The 23,942-nt window shown below is 35.5% G+C and overlaps 4 protein-coding genes across 5 annotated transcripts; 1 reads left to right on the top strand and 3 right to left on the bottom strand.

The window, feature by feature from the left end:
* Positions 1-39: 39 nt before the first annotated feature.
* Positions 40-1,289, bottom strand: LOC130746690 (uncharacterized). The gene is made up of 2 exons (XM_057599388.1): positions 1,167-1,289; positions 40-1,066 (listed from the first exon to the last, which is right to left on the bottom strand). Exons 1-2 carry the CDS (start codon positions 1,167-1,169, stop codon positions 281-283), a joined length of 789 nt encoding a protein of 262 aa, XP_057455371.1. The 5' UTR covers positions 1,170-1,289; the 3' UTR covers positions 40-280.
* Positions 1,290-2,201: 912 nt separating this feature from the next.
* LOC130746689 (pentatricopeptide repeat-containing protein At2g22410, mitochondrial) lies at positions 2,202-4,961 on the bottom strand. Its single transcript, XM_057599387.1, has one exon. It carries the CDS (start codon positions 4,763-4,765, stop codon positions 2,753-2,755), a length of 2,013 nt encoding a protein of 670 aa, XP_057455370.1. The 5' UTR covers positions 4,766-4,961; the 3' UTR covers positions 2,202-2,752.
* Positions 4,962-8,058: 3,097 nt separating this feature from the next.
* On the bottom strand, positions 8,059-16,093 carry LOC130746691 (probable tRNA N6-adenosine threonylcarbamoyltransferase, mitochondrial). Of its 2 annotated transcripts, XM_057599389.1 has the most exons (13): positions 15,823-16,093; positions 15,706-15,750; positions 14,554-14,628; positions 14,023-14,119; positions 12,946-13,036; positions 12,438-12,487; positions 11,230-11,420; positions 11,002-11,087; positions 10,502-10,577; positions 10,254-10,337; positions 10,029-10,143; positions 9,262-9,350; positions 8,059-8,660 (listed from the first exon to the last, which is right to left on the bottom strand). In XM_057599389.1, the coding sequence occupies exons 1-13, from the start codon at positions 16,033-16,035 to the stop codon at positions 8,532-8,534; spliced, it is 1,341 nt and encodes a 446-aa protein (XP_057455372.1). In that variant the 5' UTR covers positions 16,036-16,093; the 3' UTR covers positions 8,059-8,531. The 2 variants fall into 2 exon arrangements, with proteins under 2 accessions (XP_057455372.1, XP_057455373.1); XM_057599390.1 differs by lacking the exons at positions 15,706-15,750; positions 15,823-16,093 and adding an exon at positions 15,492-15,661 and having other exon boundaries at positions 14,554-14,642.
* Positions 16,094-19,085: 2,992 nt separating this feature from the next.
* LOC130746692 (protein NRT1/ PTR FAMILY 7.3-like) lies at positions 19,086-23,860 on the top strand. Its single transcript, XM_057599391.1, has 5 exons — positions 19,086-19,221; positions 20,406-20,535; positions 20,633-20,850; positions 21,420-21,976; positions 22,674-23,860. The coding sequence occupies exons 1-5, from the start codon at positions 19,162-19,164 to the stop codon at positions 23,536-23,538; spliced, it is 1,830 nt and encodes a 609-aa protein (XP_057455374.1). The 5' UTR covers positions 19,086-19,161; the 3' UTR covers positions 23,539-23,860.
* Positions 23,861-23,942: the final 82 nt, after the last annotated feature.

Below are 23,942 nucleotides of genomic sequence, written 5' to 3' on the forward strand. Positions count from 1 at the left end.
GAGAAAAGGACCAATAGATATTCTGATGAAAAAAGCAGATAAATTAGAAGATGGTTTGATTAGAAAGATAGAGACCAAAGAAAATCATGGGGAAAATCTATAAGTTAGACCTAGCTGTAAATGGTTTTGATAAAGTTCAATGGTGTCAATTGATCCATATATCAAACTCAACCTAGTGATGTAAGAATTGGTGGCTGTATTTATAAGCATTCTAAAAGCCAGGGCAATATAAAACATTATAGTTGCCAAGACAGGGTATCACAGAAACATAGGCAATCAATTACTTTCTCATTGAACTCTTATTGTCGCTATTGTTGCCTTTCAAAAATGAAAGCAGAGGAATTTGTGTAAGCAAGGAGCCTATGAACCCAGAAGCAGATTGGTCTGTAGTTTCATCTACTTCGGCGTCAAGATCCCTCCAGAACTTGATGATGTGGAGACTTTCTTCCTCTGTTGATCTTTGGACAACAATCTTAGAAGCATACCCCTTCTTTCTCATTTGAAGGCATATCTCAGAAGGATTGTTTGCTGTGAGGGTGACCATATATAACCATCCCTTTTCTGACAGAAGATGGTCTGCAACAGGCAAAATTCTATCAATTACACTCCGGCCATTCTCGCCGCCAGCCCAAGAAGATGTAATGCCTTCAGCGCCCACTTCAGCTTCAGGGGTAGGCACATAAGGAGGGTTTACAACCATAACATCAACCGACCCTGCTAGACGTTCCTCAAGTCCTGCCGCAATATCCGTTATTATCAACTCTGCATTAACTCCATGTGCTTCCAATGTCTCGCGGGTCACCTTAACTGCATGAGGGTTGATATCAGTTGCAATATAGTTGATGACACAACCTTCCTGCCCAAGAATAAGAGCCAGGGAAGTAAGAACATATCCACTACCACAGCCTATCTCCATACACAATGCTGGATGATGTTCCAAAAGGTTAGTGCGATCAGCTAGAAGAGCATCAACCAGCGCAAAAGAATCATCACACGGTTCATAAACCTCCTCATGTGAACTCACAAGGCGAATTTGAGCAGTTCTAGATAACTCCTTTCTCGAAGCCTATCATTAAGGAAATAGCTGTCAGTAAACCTTAATGGTTCAGTGCAATTCAAAGTGGGGCTGGGGAAGTAGAAGCAACAAAGACTTTGGGCAGCCCTACCATTTCACCGTTGTCCACTTTGGTAGTGATATGCAAAAAACTTTTATTGATTTCAGTTCTGAATTGCTCTGGTCAATGTCTAGACAAAATTTATAACTTCAGCTTCCTCCCAACTTCAAAGTCCTGAGCCCAAGACTAAAGAGTAAGTTAGTTGTCAATATTCAAAACCACACAGGTAATGGTACATAGCAGCGGAAAAATAAACCAGTTCAATTTAAAATAAAAACACAAATACAGGAAATAGAAAATGAATACATGTCTTGAAAATAAAATGATATATCATATCAAGAGGCTGAAATAAGTGGGTGAACAATGTGATGTCTTCACATGTTTTAAAACAAATATTCTTCTGCCCTTGTTGATAAAGTATATTGACAAGAAATAGTTAAATGCTTTCAAACGCTAGTGATAAAAATCTGTATTAGCAATGTATAAGATCTATGGTCTAAGTATTGAAATTTTCTTCAACTTGACCTCTTCTTCCAGTAGAATGTAAAACCAAGCCATGAAGTCATTTACCATAGAAGTCCAATACTTTAAACCTATGGAAGTTTTCTCCAAAATGAACATGTCTGCATAAAATTCTAGGGGGAAATCATATAGAGCATGTGTGGATATCAGTTACTCGGATAAACAATCATGTGGTTTTAATGGTTGTTTAGAAAATCTGTGAAGAAGAATCAACATAAAATTAGTCTTGACTCTTGAAGAATCTTATCATAAAATCATACATATTGACAATATCAAAGCTCCGTAATGATAACAGATCACAACCTATTTGCAGGTCCTAACAAAACCATAAGTATGAGAATTGACCATTTAAAAGATGAAACCATGAAACATGGACAAAAACTAAGTGGCAAAAGCAAGTGGATAATTCTGCAAATCAAAACCATATTTTGCATACTGTTTAATCTCCACAGCCACACCTTCTGAGCTTGGATACTCCATATATTTATTTTGGTTTTATAATAATCTGTCTTCGTTGAAGTAAAATTCTTAATGAAAGGAAAGGAAGAGGAGAACCCACACAACTTCCAACAATGGGAGAGTAAACCCAGTGCATGCATAAACACATAGTCCAGTTCATCCTTGCAATGCATAACAAACTTGACACAATTTAGTAGAATCGAAGGTATCCTTAACATGATACAGGAGTCAGGAATAAAAAAACATAAGGGCTCATCTGAACTCTGAAGCATAATAAAATCTATACAGGTGAAGAGGATATGGGAAACGTTTGGCTGGCTAACCAAGAGAATATTTGATGACAAGCAGGGAAAGTCTTTGTGTTTTAAAAGACAGACACTGAAATATAGCCATAAATAACAATCCAACAATCTGCATATTTATGTAAGCGTATAACTACATATGTGTGAGGCATGGTTCAGGATTGAGTGAAAGGATTAAGGATTGAAGAGACATGGTTCACTTATACATTTCTAAGGTAGATAGAAGCCTATGGATAGAATAGAATGAAAAGGTAAGAGTATAACTAAATATGAAGAGACCTGGTAAACAGGCTGACAAGTTAATGAAAAACGATTATATCAATAAGTAGGAGTGCCCACTGTAAATCCAAGAAGCTACAGTTGTTTTGTCAATGAAACCAGGCATTCATAAATCCATTCAGACAGAGGGTGTGATGCATCCCTCGCCACAAACTCATAAACAATGCCATTGATCTCAACTGAGCTGCAACCAGGCGTTTTTTCCACTCCTCTCTCCTCCATTATTTTCCTTGCACTCCTTGCCTCCTTCCACATTTTTGCCTCACGGTACATGCTAGCAAGCAGAACATAAATTCCACTATCATGAGGATCAATCTCAAGAAGCTTCAAAGCTGTCCTCTCTCCAATTAGAACATTGCCATGTACTCGACAAGCAAAGAATAAAGCACCCCACACAGCAGCATCAGCCGCCATGGGCATACTTTTAATAAGCTGTTCTGCTTCCTCCAAATGACCAGCCCTTCCTAAAAGGTCCACCATGCATGAGTAGTGTTTAACCTTTGGAGATATATTGAATTTAGAGCTCATTTCAGAAAAATATTTACGGCCTTCTGCAACTAAACCTCCATGACAACATGCTTGTAAGACACCAAGAAAGGTGATCTCATCAGGCATTAATCCGTTATGAATCATTTTCGAGAAATAGGAAATAGCGTCATGAGCATTCCCATGAAGTGCTAAACCACAAATGATGGCTGTCCAGGTCAAACAGTTTCTTTGAGGAATCTCTTGGAAAACCTGGAGTGCCCTTGCAATATTTCCGCACTTGGCATACATATCAACTAGTGCAGTTCCTACAACAACATCTAGAGAAATACTGTGTTTTCCAATATAATGGTGAATCCATATTCCGACATCAAGTCCTCCTAGTTGGGAGCACGCAGAAAGACAGTTAACCAAGGTCACTTTATCAGGTTCTATTTTTCTAATTTGCATTTCATGGAATAGAGCCAATGCCTCCTTACTATGCTTAGCTTGGACACAGCCACTGATCATTGCATTCCAAGGCACAACACTTTTCTCTGGAATTTTAAATAAAAGCTCCCGAGCAATATCCAGAAAACCTAATCTAGCATATCCCAAAACCATTGTAGTCCATGAAACAATGGTCTTCTGTGCCATGTTATCAAATAAAACTCGTGCAGCTAACAGGTCCCCACACTTCACATACATATCCATAAGCGCATTATTGAGTGGAATTGTGAACTCAAGCCCTTGTCTCTTGATATAATGATGAAATTCTCTGCCAAGATTCAAATCCTGTAACTGAGAACAAGAAGAAACGACCCCAATCATTGTAATCTCATTTGGCTTCACTTTCTCTGCCTCCATTTCTCGATAGAGTTTTATAGCCTCATTTGCTAGTCCTCTTCTAACACACCCAGTAATCATGGAATTCCAGGTTACAAGGTCTCTCACACAACTTTTACTGAACACATCATATGCTGCCTCCAACTCTCCGTATGAGAGTAGCATAGTGATTGAAGCATTGTGCACAAATATATCTGATTCAAAACCAAACTTCAACACATGCCCAAGTATAGTAAAACCGACCCAATTTAAAGATGGGCAAGAACAAGCTTTAATCAGTAAAGGGTAAGTATGATTATCTGGCTTCAAAACACCACCCTGCAACATTCTCCTGTACATCAAAAGAGCTCCTTCTAAGCTCCCACTTTCCACATATCCCCTTACCGTCACGTTCCAAGAAAAGACATTGGGTTCTCGTGCATGAAACAAGATTTTACTGCAATACTCAAGGGCCCGCGATTCAGAGAGAGCACAAAAGGCAACGAGCCGACTCGCAGCAAAACCATCATCAACCAAGCCCGTCACGGTCATCCGAGCCTGGATTTGCTTCAACTGCACCAATGACTTACATCTTTCCAAGATCGAAAGAAGCGGATTTTTCCAAACAAAACTGTGGGTGGTGTTCCAATTGATAGGTTTGACAAGGGGAGCTAACGACCGAGTATGTAACAACGAGAGAAAAGGGATAAAAGGTGGGGCTGTCGGGATCAAAGGGTAGCTATATCTATATCTATATCTATATCGATATCTGAATTTGCCGACAAACAGAATGGGCATGGCTTCACAATGTTCACTGAAAAAATTTCCACAACTTTTTCACAAGATTGGATTATAAAAGACAGACATTGAAGGGATAATATTCAGCTATTTATATAATTGTGAGTAGTTGTGAAATTCACACTCGAAGGCCTTAATTGAGAAAAATGAAAAAGCTAAAACTATACGTATGTGTAATAAGAATGTAAGAAGAGGAGCGTACATGAGAAACGAAGCGTACAGATGATGATAACGGTTGAATTGGGTCAGAGGGAAACAGCTGAAAAAATTGTTCAGAATCAGAACCAAGTATGAACCCTAAACAATGGATTCAAAGAAAATTTGAAAGGAATGGATGGAAACAGGGCTTACCGTGAACGAAGGAAGAAGAAGGTGGAAGGTGGTTTCAGATTGAAGTGTCAAACGAGACGAGATGGAGTGAAGAGCGAGCCAGGTTTACTCAGTAATCAGCATCAGTGTGGAGGACTCTTTGGTTTTTTGGTTACAAGAGGGAGTGAGAGTTTCTTTCGTTTACCAATGCAAAAGGAATCAATTAGAGGTAAAGAAAAAATTTAATAATTAGAGGTAAAATTAAATTTGTTTGTGATGAAGTCTAATCATTGGAACTCTCCCCACCCAACACATATATCCCTCAACTCGTACCACTTGAGCTATCCGAGGACGATGAAGTCCGTACTGAATGGTCTTATATATAAAGTAATGATAAATTTATATAACAAAAATGTTATATGTACATATAACTTTAAAGCGGTTTTTAACCGCCGCTAATATTAGCAAAGTTTAAAAACCAAAACTAAGTGGTATGTTAATTGGATGACTACTCAAAATCATATGTACACATACAATCACTCTATATATACTTTTAGGTATGAAATTAAACAAAAATACCTTTAAGCCACCACCAATAAGATATTTTACGATTCAATCCTTTAGTCACAAGTTTTAATATATTTACAATTCATTTTCTTTTTCATATCATTTTCACTCATTTTCTTCCTATCTCCATTTCGGCGTATCACATCATCTATAATATCATTTATTTACCTCTCTTTTCTTCATATTTCATCTATAGTAACGTTGTTAAGTCACTGTTAGATGGAGGGGGTGTTTGTGTAGTGTGATTAATCTAATAAGGGTGGTTAGTGTATGGTTAAAAATTAGAGGGGTGTTGAGTGTTGTATTGACAAATCTCAGGGGAGGTGAGTGTAATTTTCCCTTTCATCTAAATGAGAGTGTTGGTAAAGTGTCAACATAATTTTTTTCTTCAATGGCATGGCCACAATTCCAACCACTTCTACAAAACTCACCTTCAGTCATCCACATGTATGATGTACCTAAAAATGGTATCCGGAATTACACAATGACTAGAAACATAAATGATTAGTGGACAAATTTTAAGAAATTTTCCTCTGAAAATAGATGCTTGAATATATTTTATACTCACTTCACCACGTAACCAATCACACTAGGATTGATGGTGCGGCGATGCATGTGTACCAGATTTAAGAGCCAATAACATCATATAAAGGCATCAAGCTTTGTTAACCAAACACAAAATATCTTTTATTCAAAAATTGCCAATAGAATGTTATGGGTAAATGGTCACATTGGTCCCTGGATGTTCGCACCGACTTCAGAATCGTCCCTGGATGAATTTTATTAGGCTCGCGGTCCCCAGATGTGGCAAAAAATAGTCATATTAGTCCCTGACGTTAAAATCCCCTAACGTCCGTTAACCCAATTAATAAAAGTCAACATTATCTTTCTAATTTTCTTTCACTTTGGTCCCTTTCTTCTTTCTTTATTCATCTTCATCCCCTTCTTCCATCATCTTCACCAAAAACTCCTCCCCTTCTTCATCAACCCATTCCCATTTTTTTTTCTTTTTTTTCATATCATCATCATCAACACTCTTCTTCTCCTTCTTCAACCAACCATGCTCAAACCTTCTCTCCCAGATTTAACACAAACCCAAGATAAATCTCAGATCTGTGTCCAAATCCCTAAACCCGGATTTGGGTACTGCTCTTTGGGGAATGAGAGACACTATTTTTTTTTTTTCTGGAAAAGCCAAAAGATATTATTATCAAAGCACAATGGGTGCTTCACCCAAGAGTACAAAACCTAAAACAAATTACATAGAACAGGTGCTTAAATCAGAAATTTGCACCACCAACCCAACAACCAGTGAATAAAAACAAACAAAACCCAGCACCCCCTAGTGCTGCAGATACACCCACAAACGCAGCCACATACCATACAAACAGTCAAAGAAAACACTGATATACAACCTATAACCTCGCCCTCCCACCATCTTCTTCTTTATCTTTCGAAACAAAAAACCCACCGAGGAACCCAAGCAAAAGAACGAAAATCTAGAGAAAGAAATAGAGATTTGAGAGAAAGATAACCATAACCCAGATCGCAGGAGAACCCAAATCGCGATTAGAACCCAAATCCTTTGCAAACGGCGGTGCCTTTCTTGCAATCGGTTGCAGGTGGGGGTGGGGTTAGGGTTCTGGGGTGCGAAAACGGTGTTTGCAGATCCAATCCCTCTTCTCACCCTCTTCTCTCATAAACTCAGATTGACGGGTTTGAGGTAAAGGGTGGCGGTGGGGTTGAGGTTAAGGATGGCGGTGGGTTGTGAGTGGTTTGGGTTTCAGTGGCAGTGGGGTTGAGGTTAAGGGTGGCGGTGGGGAGTGGGTGGGTAAGGTGGGAGAGGGAGGAAGATGAGAAGATGGAGAAGATATCTGGGTTTTTTCCGTTAAAGAAAACACTGATATACTCAGAAAAGAATCGATGATGGATGATGATGAAGATATCTGGGTTTTAGGATTTTTTAAAATCAATAGTTTTAATTTGATTTTTAATTAATATCTTTAATTGATTAATTTGAGGAAATTTAGGTTTTTAATTTGAGGAAATTTAGGTTTTTAATTTTAACAAGATGAAGATGAAGGAGGTGAAGATTGTGGGTGTTCTGGGTTTCTGAAGCATGATGCATTGATGGGGGGTGGGTTTTGGTGAAAATGATGAAAGGAAGGGGTGAAGAGGGTAGAAGAAAGAAGAAAGGGACCAAAGTGAAAGAAAATTAGAAAGATAATGTTGACTTTTATTAATTGGGTTAACGGACGTTAGGGGATTTTAACGTCAGGGACTAATATGACTATTTTTTGCCACATCTGGGGACCGCGAGCCTAATAAAATTCATCTAGGGACGATTCTGAAGTCGGTGCGAACATCCAGGGACCAATGTGACTATTTACCCGAATGTTATGGCATGCTATCGAGAGTAAGTTTTAACAATCTTAATATATACAGTACAAATCAATTGAAATGAGAGTAGTTTACGTTTACAAAGAATTGAACGGAAATAAATAGCAAAACCTTCTATGGATGGAAAACATGATAAAGATTACACGGTGGAAGCTGTTGATAGAAAACTTGAAAACTAGACAGTATATAGATTCACAGATTGCATAAAGTATAAGCAATGGATGCAGAACTTTTCTTCCTATTTTCTCTTCTGCCAACCACATCTGAGGTTTTCCCTGCAGTGATATAGCTTAGCTGGATTTTCTTGTGATACTGCTTGATGCAAATGGCTGGTCTCCCCATCAAAGCAGCAAACTAGGACAATTTTTTATGTATAATTGAAAATTCAGCCAACGATTTCATTTTAACAATCAGAGACAAGTCCAAAAGAGAGGCTTGCCGTGCAGAGCTTCATAAAGAGGCTGAAGCAAAGATGGAAGTTCAACCAATGTCACTGTTGTAATGATGCTTGAATTATTGATGTAAGAGAAGGATGAAGACGGGCCGTTCTTAAGGAGCGCGCTTCACTTTTTCCTTCAGCATATTCTTCCCCCAGCGGCCACCTCGGGCGTACATCATACTGAAAAGAATCATAGTTTAAAAATTTTGAGAGACTGATTAAACACAAGAAGCATTGTGTTAAGCACTGGTTAGATTCATATTGTCTCCTCAATTGAGAGATCAGTAATACAAGTTAAACATGAACAAATTTACAGCAACAGTAAGTAGCAGTGAAGCCTTGTGAATTTCACATTACTAGCATCAACAAGTTATATCAAATACAAGTCAGCTAAATCTAATGGGCCAATGGGACATATGTATTTTGAAAAATATCTTGGGATTTCTTTCCATGAGAGTTGATAGAAGGATCACCCACAAATGGGTACAACATCTTCTATATCCTGGATTACAATGGTAACTGATCTTCTTGATTGTGTAAAAAGCACTAGCCATACTATTTTTCACAATATAAATTTGTTATCCGCATAAAAAAGTTCGGCTGCCTACAATATACCCTCAATAGTTCTGACTCTTCCCTGAATCCACAACTGTGGGATCTTTATAAAGTTCACTTTTAAATTTATTATCCAAATCCGTACCCAGAGAATCATAATAGAAAAGCAAATTCAGCTGATAAAAATGTATATTTATGCATGTTTGTCAATGTTCAGAAAACACACCATAAAGTCTTCTGGTTCTACTGCAGGAGGAGGAGGATCATATCTTCCCATGCGAAAGTGTTCAATACCAGTCCAAGCAATCATTACACCTATTCAGTTCAAAAGCATGCTGGTAAGATATTAGCTTTATTATAACAAAACAAACTGTTCTATAATGCACCTCGTGATATGGTTTATTTTAAATATGGATCAAGAAAGAACGATGAACAAAATGAAAATCTATGCGACAAGCCGAAAACTAATTTTGGATTGCCAAAAGATCCATTAGAGCATCAAACATTACAACTGAGAAATGGATGGAGATTTCTTTTTCTTAAGGTGCTCCACAACAAGAGTATCAGATTGACCAGCGACCTTGGCCCACCGCTCAATGTCTACAGGAGAAGGAAGAAATAGACTAGGGACGGACAGACTCCTTTAACTGTTGGCATTCAAATACTCCAACAATCAAAATTGATCCTACTTGCACGGACAGACTTCTTTACTCATAACTGTCCACAAATATGAGAACCCTTGCCTATTTTGCACAACAACCAAGTGCCAATGTAACTGATGTATTTAATTAAACATTGTACTCAAACCACACAATGTATTACACATCAATAATAACCTAGCTTTAGTTGCTGAATGATCCATACAACCTCCTCTAGTCCTCTTTTATTAGGACATGGGACCAGGCGACCAGCTATGGTTTTCGCAAAGAAGCATGAGATTGACATAGATACAGTTAGCCTACATTACTGAAAGAAAAACTAATATATAATTACCATTGTCAGTACAAAGCCGGGGAGGAGGGCATACAAGTTGTAAGCCATTCTTCTTCACAACCATATCAAGCTGAGCCCGGACATACTGATTTGACGCAACACCACCAGAGACAACCTGGAACAAACAAGACATGGCATCAAATTCAGTTTTATTAATGTACATAAGTAGAAAGGAGAAGCATTGATGTTATATGACAGAGAGCAGCAATTCAGACTTCAAACTACCAAGTGTCTTATAGAAGGCTCCATCTTCAGTGCCCATTGGATCGCCCGTTCACACCTTTCCTCAAGATGTAATACTGCAATTCGCTGTATGACGTACAGAGAAAAAAATTAAAATACATGGGTTAAAGGTGAAGAAAGGATAATATGAGGAAATTTTAGACGAGCAGGTAGATACTAAACTTCATTAACTAGATTTGAAAGGGAAACACGCTCTCATAATCTACAAAACCAACAAAAATATAACTAACCTGAAAAGAAGCAGCAATATCAGCCCGTGACAATCGGTCTTCATAACTTGCAGAAGAAATTGGAATTTTTGCATCACTGCCAATAGCCCAATAGTCTTAAGTATATAATAATAATAATAATAATAATAAATAAATAAAAATAATAAAAGATGTCTTCATAATTTACAACTACATCACAAAATACTTGTATTATGCAATATAAATAATTAAAGTTATCCTGAACTTAAGGCTACTGGTCTAACAAAAATAATAGCAAAATAACCTTGATTATATGAGAAAAAAAGGTTAACTAACACTAAACAGAATGTGGAACTCAATCACTTCTTCAACATTAAAAAAGATTTTACGTTAAATTTGTGTTGCTAACAACAGCATTAGACAAAGCGCATGTAAGATAAAGGACGGAAAATCCAACAGGTTATAGCATTGCTCCATCATTTTATTTATTGTTTATAATATATAAAAAGTTCATTAACAAACAGCTTGGAATAATTACGTACATCATTTTGGACTCAATTGCCCGCCTTACTTGGGTTTTTAGACCAGCATACGAGAAGTTGCAATCTTTGTGCTGCTTCATTGGAATCTAGAATACACATTAATAAACTTAAATCTCCACTAGAATCACAACAGCTGCCATAGTAATTTCAGGAAAGGACAGAAATTCAGCCTAAGGCAACGACCTGTAGTTGCAACGAAGGAAGAGGATATAATATTGTAAAACTTACAGAAAAGCTAACTGATTTAGCATTACCCTCCCTAGCAAGCTCCTCTATAGCAGGACCACCGCTTCTCCTCATATCAAGTCCAAGCCACTTTGCTGTCTTGTCATATGCCTCACCAATAGCATCATCTATTGTAGTTCCAAGTTGTATGTATTGCCCAAGATCACGAGCAAGAATGAGTAGATTGTGTCCTCCTATAAATACAATATTTGTCATCTCCTTCACACAAGACAGCCAAGTGTATCAACAATATCTAAATGATTTAGTCAGCAGTGACTCTGTCAAATCATAGACTTGCTATACTAGACTGTTCAGAAACTATACCACACCTGTACATACAAAAAATAAGCAAGATATCCAAACAACTGATTTTAATATCTAATTACATATCTAACTCCAGGAGATTGTTTGGGAGGGCAACACAGTAGAAATGGAAATCACTGAAGGAAGAATGAAGGTTGCAGCAGAAAATCATATTACTCTGTATGAAAACAAGGAGAATATGGAACAATTCTAAGGACAATGAATTCTAAGAACAATCTAACTAACTATAGAGATATACAATCCTAACTTTAGTTCCAAAAATTGCTCTTAATTGATTCTACTATATATGCATGATATATTACAATAAATATCGAAGAGCCTGTTTGGTTTGTTTTCATTTACTGTTTTCAGTTTAAATTACATACCTAGTTTTAGTTTGTTTCATGATTTCAAACTAAAATCTTCAAAGTGAAAATAAGGTGATGGTTTTGTAATTTAAACTGAAAAACAGAAAATGAAAATAAACGAAACAATACCTAATATATTCTAACAGGAGCAAAAGAAATCAAAACAGAAGGAGAAAGATTTTTTGAGGATTGCGCCAACAAAATCAAACCAAATACAGATAAAGTAATAAAAAAGTATAACAAGCTTGTACTCTATCTAAATAAAAAAAAAAAAGTATCTTCTCAAATCATAGTTGTCAAAGACCAATTCTCCCTAAAGTCTGAAGCTGTTAAGTGACTAGGCTTAATTTATAGGTGTATTTATATCATGTAGACCTTATTACCCCAGAGGCCCACAAAATTCAAATTCCTTGAAACATGAACTAGAACTAAAAACTAAGATCAATGATCGAAGGAAGAAAATGAAAATAAATCAACTGTAAGGAAGAATAGCATGACTACAAAAACCAAAACCCAAAAACAGGTAAACAGGAATATTACCTGAAATAAGTAGGACCATGAATGGAAACTGCAAATCTTTCTCAATTAACCTAAAACAGAAGATCTATGTCACATAACAAAAAGCATAATTTATATTAGGACACTATTAAAACGCAGACAAATTCTAGGACTATAACAACATACAGTAACTAACTAAACATTTTAAAGACTGAAACCTCAATGTTTGTTTATAAGGTTCGTCAAATTAGTCCCCAGACTTGACAAAATAGTGATAGAGAGTCTTTTGTAGTTCATATACATCCTCATTAATCCCTTATTAAGGACTTAATTGATGGGCAGAAACAAAGGTGAAGGACTAATGTGACTTGAAAAAAATAAATTGAGGATTCTGTTGATCTTTTGATAAGTTTTGGGACTAATTTGTCGATCCTTGTAAATAATGGGGGCGAATTAGTGGATACACTCCCATTTTAAATATTGCAAGCATGCTTCTGCATCCATCAACAGGTAGAAATACATATTCATTAGAGAGCCACTACAGCTATACCTGGCCACTAGAGCATGAGCCTCCATGTGATGTATGCCAACAATTGGTAAATTAAAGGCCCCAGCAATTCTCCAAGCTTTCTGAACCCCCACTGCAGCATGCAAGACAGGGACAGGAGTATGTAATTGATAGCAAGAATTCCTCTAAAGTATACATATGATCACAAAATGAAGTCTTGGGTGATTATTACTAACATATGCCTTCAAATGACCACTTTAATTTAGAAACAGACATTCATGCCTACAGTTGAACAGTCAAATTTGAAGATATAAGCTCATTGACTTCTTCTTTGTATTATTTAAGATACACTCACCCAACTTACAAATGAGTCACAGCCAATAAATTGAGAAACAATAGCAGACAGACTTGCTGTTAATTCACATGCTAGTATTGCCACTACTGCATGGTGCATAGATGCATTTACCTACTAAATAGCTGGTTTATACCATAAGAAGCCAACATGGAGAAACACAAAGATACAAGTTCATTTTTTTTATATTTCAAATAGAAAAGTTTAATTAGATAATATCACCAGGTTGCATATATACTAATACGCCTTCACAATGAATTCCCCAAATTCAACAGGTATTTTCTTGCTTAATTCATGGAAGCTGTTAGAAATATAATCATTCATGTGTCCTTTAAAGAAGAGCTTAAGCTTTTGGGATAACTGGTTTATGACATGGAATTAAAGCCTCTACAACTAAGTGGTCTAGAGTTCGACCCTTTGCCGCCCCCAATTCTTCTTATAAAGTTGAATTTCAGCACATGATAAGTGGGTCTGTGCATTGTCCAAGTGGGCTCTTGCGTGAGGGGGCGTATTAGAAATATAATCATTCATATGGGATAATGAGTTTATGGTAGAAGCCATGGGATGTTTAATGAAATATACTGAAACTAAATGATACCATGCCTTGGAAATAGTGATAGTGATTAATATGCCATTGGAAATTATGGGATTTAATGTATCCTAGGAAAGATTAGAGTCATTGTTCTCGTAAATGTAAAATGTATTTATTATCAGAGCTTCTGTATAATTTCTGTAATTCTTAAAAGTTTCTTAAGTTCATGTATTACCACGAAGGCAGAGACTTAAACCAGGACCAATAGTAACAGCAACTGCACTGAGATCCTTCTCAGTCATATAAGCTTTATCAAGGGCTTCTTGCACAACCTATAATGAATAAGAAAAAAGGTTATGACCATCTCAATAATTCAATAAAAGGAAAACATAGAGAAAGAGAGAAAGAAAATAGTAGAGAAAGTCATATTAGGAATCTGTTTGAGAACAGGGTGGCACCCTACAAACCCCATCATCGGGCCCCAAAGTAACTCCATAGTTACTCACATTCCAACAGGGTTAGTGTTTGAAGGAATTCACCAGAAACCTAGATAAGCACTAGAAAAATTTATAGCATTGAAGTGATTTACAGTTTACGGAGTTATATCAGGTGATAAGGTGACTATGATGGATGTGTGCGGTGACCTCATAGCAACAATTAGCATGTGACAAAAGTACATTCAGGACATAACTAGTCTGCCCTGACCCATAAAGGACGTGTTCAAGCTGGGATATATTAATATCAAGACTGGACAAGAGTGCTGTACCTGGTCTATCACTTGAGAGTGAGCTTCTTCTGCCATTTTTGGAGCAACACCTCCATATTTCGCAAGCAGATCGGCCTTAATTTGGAGAACTTACGTAGTTAGAGAGAAAGAAATGGAGTTCTGTTAGGTAGCTAAAAGATGATATAAATAACAAGTGGCTTATAAGAACAAACATTATGTTTTTGTAGAATAAAGGGCAAGAAGATAACCATGGATTCATTTCTGCCCATAAGCTGTAGTTGTTACCCCTGGCTATAGATATATGGAGAAAATTTACGCTAAAGACATCAAATCTTATTGCTTTCTTTATTTATATATGTTCATTTTATAGAAGATATAAAGTGATATTCTTTCTTAATGAGCAGATGTGAAAAGGTGAAAAATTGCATCAGATGTTTGGTTGACTATTTTTATGCATCCATTGTAATGATTGACAGATTAGGTTCTGTACCATTCACTACCCATACAAAGATGAGCATTTGACATGGTTGAGTTCATGCAGATCCAAGTGAATAGCATGCTAAACATGTTTCTAAAAGCATCCAATAATACATAAGCATTTTACGCTCAATGCAACCAAATGCTCATATGTGACTCAGACCATTAGTGCTTAATCATTAGGCATAAAGTGTAATCACTACACACCAAAAATCTCTTTCCCACACATCTCATAACGATCAGCAATCATTTCAGAAGTAGCAAGATCAACTTAAGCAAACTTAAATTCTTTTTACTAGTTCAGGCAACCACAAAAACTACCTCAGTAATATGCATAATTAGTTTTCTCAATACATCATATTATCATATCTCATCATGCTTCCTTAGAATTGTTTTATTCAATGTAGAATCCATCTAAGACTATCCTTCATATGCTTCTGTTCCGGCCCGGGAAATGCATAGATAGCATTAGCATACTCAAAGAACACAGCCTCACCTACCTATTCGATATCTCAGCCGATACAACATGGAAAATGCACTAGCCACTAGAACACAACTTCCAAATTAATACAAGCATAAGAAACATTTCCAATACCAAATATTTTCTGCAATATGATTAGAGAAAGAGTAAACATGATAAAATTCTACATCAATTTCACTAGAATCCACATATATGCACCAAAAGCAAATTCAGGAAATAGTACAATACCATACCTGAGAAGACACCACTTGACTGAGAATATGACCGTCGCTTCTCACCTGAACCACACAAACCATTAAACAACAAACCAAACCAACGCAGCAAAAAGAGAGGCGCCGCCGAATACTTACAACAGCGGCGGCGGTGTCGTCACAGCTGGTTTCGATGCCCAAAACGACTAAGTCACCGTCGCGGTTGAGGGACGATGCGGCGGATAAGCATTTGGGTGGAAGGAGACTGTGTTTTCTGCTGCGGAAAGCGGTGAAGAGGGAAGGTTTGGGATGGAGGATGAGGCGGGAGAGGGTTGACGGAACCGCCATTGTAGAGAGAGAAAGTAGCATCATGGCAGAGAAGAAGAAGAAGAAGACAAAGTTTCAGCGAGATTGGCTGCATTGATTTGCTTATGACATTTTTTTCACTGTAAAACACTAAAATGAAATTAAACAATAATTTTTATTTTAACTAAATTAAAAACATTTTCTGATGCAGACAATAATCATTGGATGTTTGTGTAAAGAAATTTTACACCGATCGTATCGTAGGCAATACACACTAAATCCAAGTATTTTAATAAATAAAAAATGTGACTACATGAAACTAAACCCAATTCCCACCCTTTTAAAGTAGTAATTTCCTATTATGTTCAATTTCAAAAAAAATAAATCTATCATGCTCTTACTTTTATCATTTATCTGTTCTAAAAGCCAATTTACATTTATGAGTTTCATGTACTAGCTAGATTTAAAACTCAGTACGTTAAAAGATATATTTTCTTCGGAATTTTTATTCTCGATAAAGCTTTTCGAAAAATATACTTCAAAAAGTTTAATTCTCATATCGCTTTTTGAATAATACTAGATTCTAAAAACTCAGTAATACATAATAACGTTACTAGGTTTTAAAGTTTGCTAACGCGTTTGAGTTGTGTTTATCATGGGAACCTAAGTTCTCGAAACAACAAATGATGCAATACCGAGAGTTGTAAAATTCAGTAGTTTATTTTTTAATTAGATCCTCCTACATACTGGGTTTTCTAATCTGGTAAATGCACAAAATATACGTTACACGTTTTAGAACTCGGGATAGGTGTTTATAACATATTAGGATTTAGAATTCAATATGCTTTCAAGTGACAAATTGTTTATATACTCGATTTTAGAACCGAGTTGTTAAAAAATCACAAAGTAACGTGATAAATGTGAATAGTCAGGAGTAAAATGATCATATCTCAAACTACAAACCTCATAATAGGACTATGTTTGAAGCCATGCAGAGCTAACTTGAAGTGCTACAACTTTGATGCAGAACTTTTGTGAAAATTAGAATCTTAAATGCACCGTACCGGACTACCACCACCCATGCAATTCTTGTCCTCCCGAAAGCCATTTTTGACAGCAAATCAACTGCTCTATTACAATCCTTCCTAACATGAAAAATGGAAAGCAATGAAAAACCAAAAGATAACACTCTACATTCCTAAACAATGGCATGGAAATAAGAATTGAAGAGTGTGTAGCGTTCCTATATGCATCACTTTAAGATTTTAGCACTATTAAGAAACATTATCCCTTAAAAATAATATTATTTCTCGTTTTTGTTAAAATTACTATTTAATTTTCCAATATATCCTTGTACACGTAGCTATCTTATTAATTTTGGCACCTCAACATACAACTATTAAGAATTATTTCAAGTTAATAATGTAATTGGTATGACATAATTAATTTTTTTTTTAATTTTGAAAGTGGTAAATAAATACAAACAAAAAATCTCTAAAATTGTGATTGAAAAAATGAACCAAGGCAATAATAGTGTAATCTAACCACTAAAAACTTATTTATGGCAAATCTAGTGATTTTTAACCAAAAACAAGGATTACACAACAAGTCATTTGACAATAAAATGTTAAGACTTTCTGGGCCTTTCTCCACCCAAACATGATTTCTCCACCCAAACATGATCAAGAGTAGAATGAGCTAATTTTGAGACAAAATCAGCTGCTCTCTATTACAATCCTTCCTAACATGAACAAATGGCAAGCAATGAAACCAGAAGATAATACTCTACGATCCTCAACAATGGCATGGAAATAAGAATTGAAAGAGTGTGTAGAGTACTAGAGTTCCTAGCCCGAGAAAGAGATAAGCAGTGTGCCTCGAAGACTTGGAATGACACATGACATGAAATCCCACTAAAAGACAAATAAAGCTTGTTTTATATGATATATTAACATAAAATATTATATTATCTTATTTATACTATTTATTCTTATCTGTCTTTTGACTACTAGTATTTTAAAGTTTTTTCTTTCACGTTAGGAATCATATACATCATTCGGCAGAATGTACGAGGTAGTCAGTTACATGATCATTGATCATTTGATCAGCAACATAGAAGAGAGTTTTCTCCTGCCACACTTCATCACAATGAAACTGAGAATGTAAGATAAATCATTCTTCATACACATTTTGTAATGAAATATTGAAATGAACCATCAAGAGCAAACTGTAAGTACTAATATATCTACTAATTACGTCTCTGCTTGCTATATTTTCATTTTCTGCATTGAGGAAGAAAAATACACTTAAACGACACCCCTTGAAAAAGTTGTTACGGTGGCAATCAATATAAAGTATAAACATAAAAAGAAAAAGACAAATAAAGAAAGAAAAAGAATTACCAGCAAATATATGCATTTATTAGGGGTATCCTTGTATATAAAGTGCTTTGACTTTGACTGTTTTCAAATGATCCCCACTTCTTCCCAACATTAGCCTCTTGTTAGTATTTTATTTTGGTTGAAGTTAATGTGGATCTATATTGTATTTGATGTGGTAAAATCAAGTTTTCCTAACTTGTGAATAAATTTAACATGATAAATTATAACTTCTCTTAATATTTTAAAATACATGAAATTAAATTAGCGTTTATACCGCTATCAAACCAAATCCCCGTGAATGGTAAGTTTTACCAAGGTTTAATTATTTGTTTTGAAGTCACAATATTTTATTAATTTAATATATATATTAATATACTAACAACACTTATTAATTTTCTATAAATAAATATCACTTTCAATTTTTTTTCTATAAATATGTTTTATATTAAATTATATTATTCTTTGGTCTTTTTAATTATAGTTATATTATATAATATAAAATGAATAAATATAATTGCTAGTCAGTGAGCTGCTTTGACACTATTAATTAAATATATTATTTTATCATTTTTAGCTGTAATTTAACTAAAATATCTTAATTTATATATATAATTATTAAACTCTGCTTTATGCGGTGAAATCTCGTTTTTATTTATTTCTCTTTGTTTTGCTGATGAGTATAAATTTGCATTGCTGCAGTACTACAGATATATATATATTGATAAACAACTCTTCTTCCCAAAAGCACTTTCTCTCTTCACTTTTCTCTGCTGCTCGTCAATCCTGCAAACTGCAAATTAAAGCAAGATCCATGGATGCAAGAGAAGATTCAGAGACAACTCCGAGTTCTCAGCCACAATGTGATTCCAAGGTAATTTTCAAAAGTAAAAACCCATCTTCCCCTGTTTTTTGTGCTGCAGCTTTTTCTTAAAGTTTGCATTCAATTATATATTTTTTGGGTGAATTGGCACTGACATTTCAAATCAAGATTGAGGTGTGACTGTAACATTTCAATCTATTTTTTAAATTGTTAAAAATACGTATTTTTCATTTGTTTTCTTCACTTAAAATACTTAAATCCTGACATTCTTCCCCAGGTTTCTACAACATAAACTAGTTAAAAATGTTTCAAACGATCTTTCTCCAAATTCTTTAATTAAGATAGCATAATTTAAGTTTTCCCTCTTCGAAATCCTAATCTCATTGTTTGCAATAAAATTCTCCAAATTTTCACTAATTTTTTAATTCCGAACCTTTCAAAATCAACGTTTTTTCAATCTCAAATTATTCCTAATCGCTGAATTATAAGTAGAAAATCTCAAAAAAGTGATTATTAAAAATCAGGGACCAAATCTGGTAAAAGATTATTAAAAGGACACAAATTATGACCTTTTTTTTGCTAAACAAAAATTTTGGGTTAGGGATGGTGCACCGGTCTAAAGCAGCACTTATAGAAGAGTATCAGTTATGAGACTCTGTCATAGTTTACTACACGCTTTAAAAAATGATTTTTAAGTACAATTAAACATATATGATATATTATGTTATATCATGCTTGACGTATACCCATGCTTATGAGGTGCGGCATGGATACATATGCACATACACGTGACTTTTTCCCTATTTTTAAATATTTTATACAGAAAATAATTAATAATGAAATATGTCCTATACAAATATTGCAAGCTTTTCTCTTATATTCGGTCTTCGGTTACCTAATGCTACACAAAATTCAATACATAGAATTCAGAATAGTCATTTGAAAAAATTTAAGATCCTCTGAAATGCATACTCCTTCAATTAAAATAGTCACTTCTGGTCATGCTGATTAATTGTCCATATTTTTTAATTTATAATAAAATAGAAAAAAGGAAACAGTTAAAACTACTTTTATTAATAGGACCACAGCAGAAATGAACATTTATTTGATACCCAGCCCAAGGTACGAATAAAGGACAAATACAACCGCTCAGGATAATAATATTATTTATATTATAGTATATTATATAGAATTATATATTATTAGTTTTTTGATATGATCTGTAATTTGAACAGGGAAACGAACTAGATGTGCATGAAGAGGGTAGGCTCATTCCTTACACAGGAGATGGGTCAGTTGATTGTTATGGAAAACCAGCAATAAAAAATAAGACAGGTGGATGGAAAAGTGCACTATTGATATTAGGTAAATATGTTTGAAGGCATGTTTAATTCAATTACATTATGTGTTCTTTAATCATACATAGATTGTTATTGATTATAGAATTGATTAATGGAGACAGTGAATCAAGTACTAGTTGCATTGGCTTTCACTGGAGTTGAAGTGAATTTGGTTCTGTTTGCAAAGTTAGTACTGAGACAGAGTAATGCTGAGTCTGCAAATACCTTCAGCAGCTGGATGGGGACTAACTATTTCTTCTGTCTAATTGGAGCATTTCTTAGTGACTCATACTTGGGAAGATACCTCACTTGCATTATATTTCAAGTTTTACTCATCATTGTAAGTAACCAACCTCCTCATCTGAACTAAACACTCACATGCAACTAAGTTTAGGAGTTCAGTTCATATATTTATGCAATGTTATCTATTCTGTTAATAAAACTTACTTGTAAACAACTTTGATCGTTGGAATGCGGACCAGAGGACTTTATTGAAGGGATTCAGGTTTCCTACAATCAGGGACACTTTGAACTCACACATTCAACAGTTTGATTAAGATTGGTAGGTTCATATATTTCATCAAGATATATGAGCCGACCAATTTTTATCGAACGACTCAGATTACATAAATGCGTAAATCAGGAAATCACTTATTGCAGAGAATCCACTTAATGCATTTTTAGCAGAGTAACTCCAATAAGTGCTCTTTAGTTCGTATCCAAACACTCTTTGTTTCATCCTAGACAACCATCATTTAACTATCAACATAATTGTATATTGAAAATTCAAAAGGGTTTGATTTCTTGTTTTGTTAGTTGGATTGAAAACAATATCTATTTGTTTAAAGAACATCCAAACTATAATAATCTTTACAAATCTGAAGTTCTATTTTCCTTCTCTTTATGCAGGGGCTGGTGGTGTTATCCTTGTCAACCCACTTCCTTTTACTTGAACCTCAAGGTTGTGGCAAAATAGGGTTGCTATGTGAACCCCACAAACCAGTTCAAGTTGCAATACTTTACATATCAATATACCTTATTGCTCTAGGAAATGGAGCTGCTGACCCTGCTTTAGCAACACTGGGTTCAGATCAATTTGATGAGGAAGAACCTAAAGAGCAACGATCTAAGTCCATATTTTTCAGCTACTTTTATGTGGCAATAAACCTGGGCTCTTTAGTGGCTGAGACAGTACTGGCTTATATAGAGACTGCAGGAAATTGGGTACTAGGGTTTTGGATTTGTGCTGGCAGTGGTGTTGTTTCCTTTCTTCTTTTGTTGAGTGGAACTCACAGATACAGGCACATTAAGCCTAATGGAAACCCTTTCTCTAGGTTTGCACAAGTACTAGTGTCCGCTTTGAGGAAAATAAAATTTCAAATACCCACAAATGGAGAAGGCCTCTATGAGTTTAGAGAAAGGGATGATGCCAGTATGAGGAGAATACACCACACAAATGGCCTCAGGTAAGTCTCTTCAGAGCATATGGAAGTGTTTTGTCATTGTTGTGCATCAAACTGCATACAATTATAAAATGGTTTAAATACAAGGAAGAGTTAATTCTTAGGTTACACTGATTTAGGGTGTGTTTGGGTAAACAGTTTCATTACGCGTTTGTCACATAAACACTTATTCATAAGCTAATTTGAAAAACTTGTTTAAATAAGCTGAAAATATATTATAGGTGAGCGTGAGCTCTTATTCAAAAGCCAACCTGAACAACTTGTGAAAATAAACTCAAAACTCAAAATAACGTATAGTTAGGTTATAAACTATTTGCAAAGTTCTTCATAAAACTCGCATAAGCATTTATGCTATAAGATAAGCTCCAATGCGGGGCCTTAGTGTATGTTTGGATACACGATAGAAAACCACAGTGAAGTCAAAGTCACCGTGCCATAAAATCTAAGGGAAATTGCTTATGTTCACCGTGATTTTTCCACCGTATATTCAAACATGCAGTTATTGTGCATTATTGGTGCAATATTACTTAGGTTCAAAGATTAATTAGTACTTGAAACAATGGGTTTCCTGGATAAATTAAATTCATGTAGCAACATTTTGCTATTTGTAAATTGAAAAACTAGATATAAAGAAGATATAAGGAAAGTACCCTATTCTTACTCATAATTGCTCTGTTCATTTTGTCTTGGTAACAAACAGGTTTCTTGATCGAGCTGCTATAGTTTCTTCTCAGGAAAAAAATGAGTTGTTAGAGAAAGGCCAGAAACCAAACCCATGGCATCTTTGCACTGTGACACAAGTTGAAGAAGTGAAATGCATTATGAGATTGTTACCAGTATGGCTCTGCACCCTCTTCTCCTCCGTCGTCTTCATACAAATGCTTTCTCTGTTTGTAGAGCAGGGTGCTACCATGGACAGAACTTTCCTCAAGTTTCAAATACCTCCCGCGAGCATGACCACATTTGACATCATAAGCACGACCGCATTCATCATGCTATTTGATGTCCTCATTGTTCCATTGTATGAGAAAGTGATGAAAAGACCTCCAAAACCTCTTAGTGAGCTTCAAAGAATTGGAATTGGACTAGCCATCACAATAGTAGCATTAACTGTTGCTGGCTTTGTGGAGAGGAAAAGGCTTGAACATGCTGATCATGACAAAGGTAGAGAGACAAGTTCTCTGAGCATCTTCTGGCTGACACCACAGTATGTGCTTGTAGGAGTGGCGGAAGCTTTCGTATACGTCGCGCAGATGAATTTTTTCACAGCACAAGCACCAGATGGGTTGAAAAGCTTGGGAATGGGGTTGTCCATGTCTGTTTCTGCGCTTGGGAGCTATGTTGCTAACTTTATTTTGACCGTGGTGATGAAAATCACTTCAAGTCATGGAAGACCTGGTTGGGTTTCTCCTAATCTTAATGAAGGTCACTTAGATAAGTTCTACTTCTTGTGTGCTTTCTTAACCGGCCTTGATTTGATATTGTATATTGTGTGTGCCAAGAGATATGTGGGTATATCATTGGAGAAAAGAGAAGAAACAAACAAAGAGGAGGTTGTGACTTGAGTTGACAGCATGGTGACAAAAACTTTGTTAAGCTATAGCCGATCAACTTAACACAAGAAATATATAGACTTGCAAGGATGAACATTAGCATGGTTAAAGTTATGCTATCTATCCTGACATATAAGACCTCGTTTGGAGAGTTTATTTAAGCTTAACTTATAGCATAAGCACTTATACAAGAATTTGATAAAGCTTATGTTAAGAGTTTATAACCTACCTGTAAGTTGTTTTGAGCTTATTTTCACAAGTTTTTCAAATTAGTTTATGACTAAGAGGACATGCTTATCCATAACATATTTTCAGTTTATTTCAATAAGTTCCTCAAATTAGCTTATGAATAAACGTTTATGCGACAAGCACTTATGGCGCGCTTAACTAAGCTATACACCCTAATTTTAGTATAA

The sequence above is a fragment of the Lotus japonicus genome, chromosome 3 (assembly GCF_012489685.1).
Source record: "Lotus japonicus ecotype B-129 chromosome 3, LjGifu_v1.2".
In the NCBI taxonomy this organism is placed as follows: Eukaryota; Viridiplantae; Streptophyta; class Magnoliopsida; order Fabales; family Fabaceae; genus Lotus; species Lotus japonicus.

What these genes read in the sequence shown, in the direction of transcription:
- LOC130746689 (XM_057599387.1), bottom strand. Translation starts at nt 4,765, where the DNA reads ATGCCCATTCTGTTTGTCGGCAAATTCAGATATCGATATAGATATAGA.
- LOC130746691 (XM_057599389.1), bottom strand. Translation starts at nt 16,035, where the DNA reads ATGATGCTACTTTCTCTCTCTACAATGGCGGTTCCGTCAACCCTCTCC. An exon ending in ACGACACCGCCGCCGCTGTT is followed by an intron (nt 15,751 to 15,822) that starts GTAAGTATTCGG and finishes TGTGTGGTTCAG; the next exon opens with GTGAGAAGCGACGGTCATAT. An exon ending in CCGGCTTTGTACTGACAATG is followed by an intron (nt 9,351 to 10,028) that starts GTAATTATATAT and finishes TGAACTGAATAG; the next exon opens with GTGTAATGATTGCTTGGACT.
- LOC130746692 (XM_057599391.1), top strand. Translation starts at nt 19,162, where the DNA reads ATGGATGCAAGAGAAGATTCAGAGACAACTCCGAGTTCTCAGCCACAA. An exon ending in AGCCACAATGTGATTCCAAG is followed by an intron (nt 19,222 to 20,405) that starts GTAATTTTCAAA and finishes TAATTTGAACAG; the next exon opens with GGAAACGAACTAGATGTGCA. An exon ending in TTCAAGTTTTACTCATCATT is followed by an intron (nt 20,851 to 21,419) that starts GTAAGTAACCAA and finishes CTCTTTATGCAG; the next exon opens with GGGCTGGTGGTGTTATCCTT.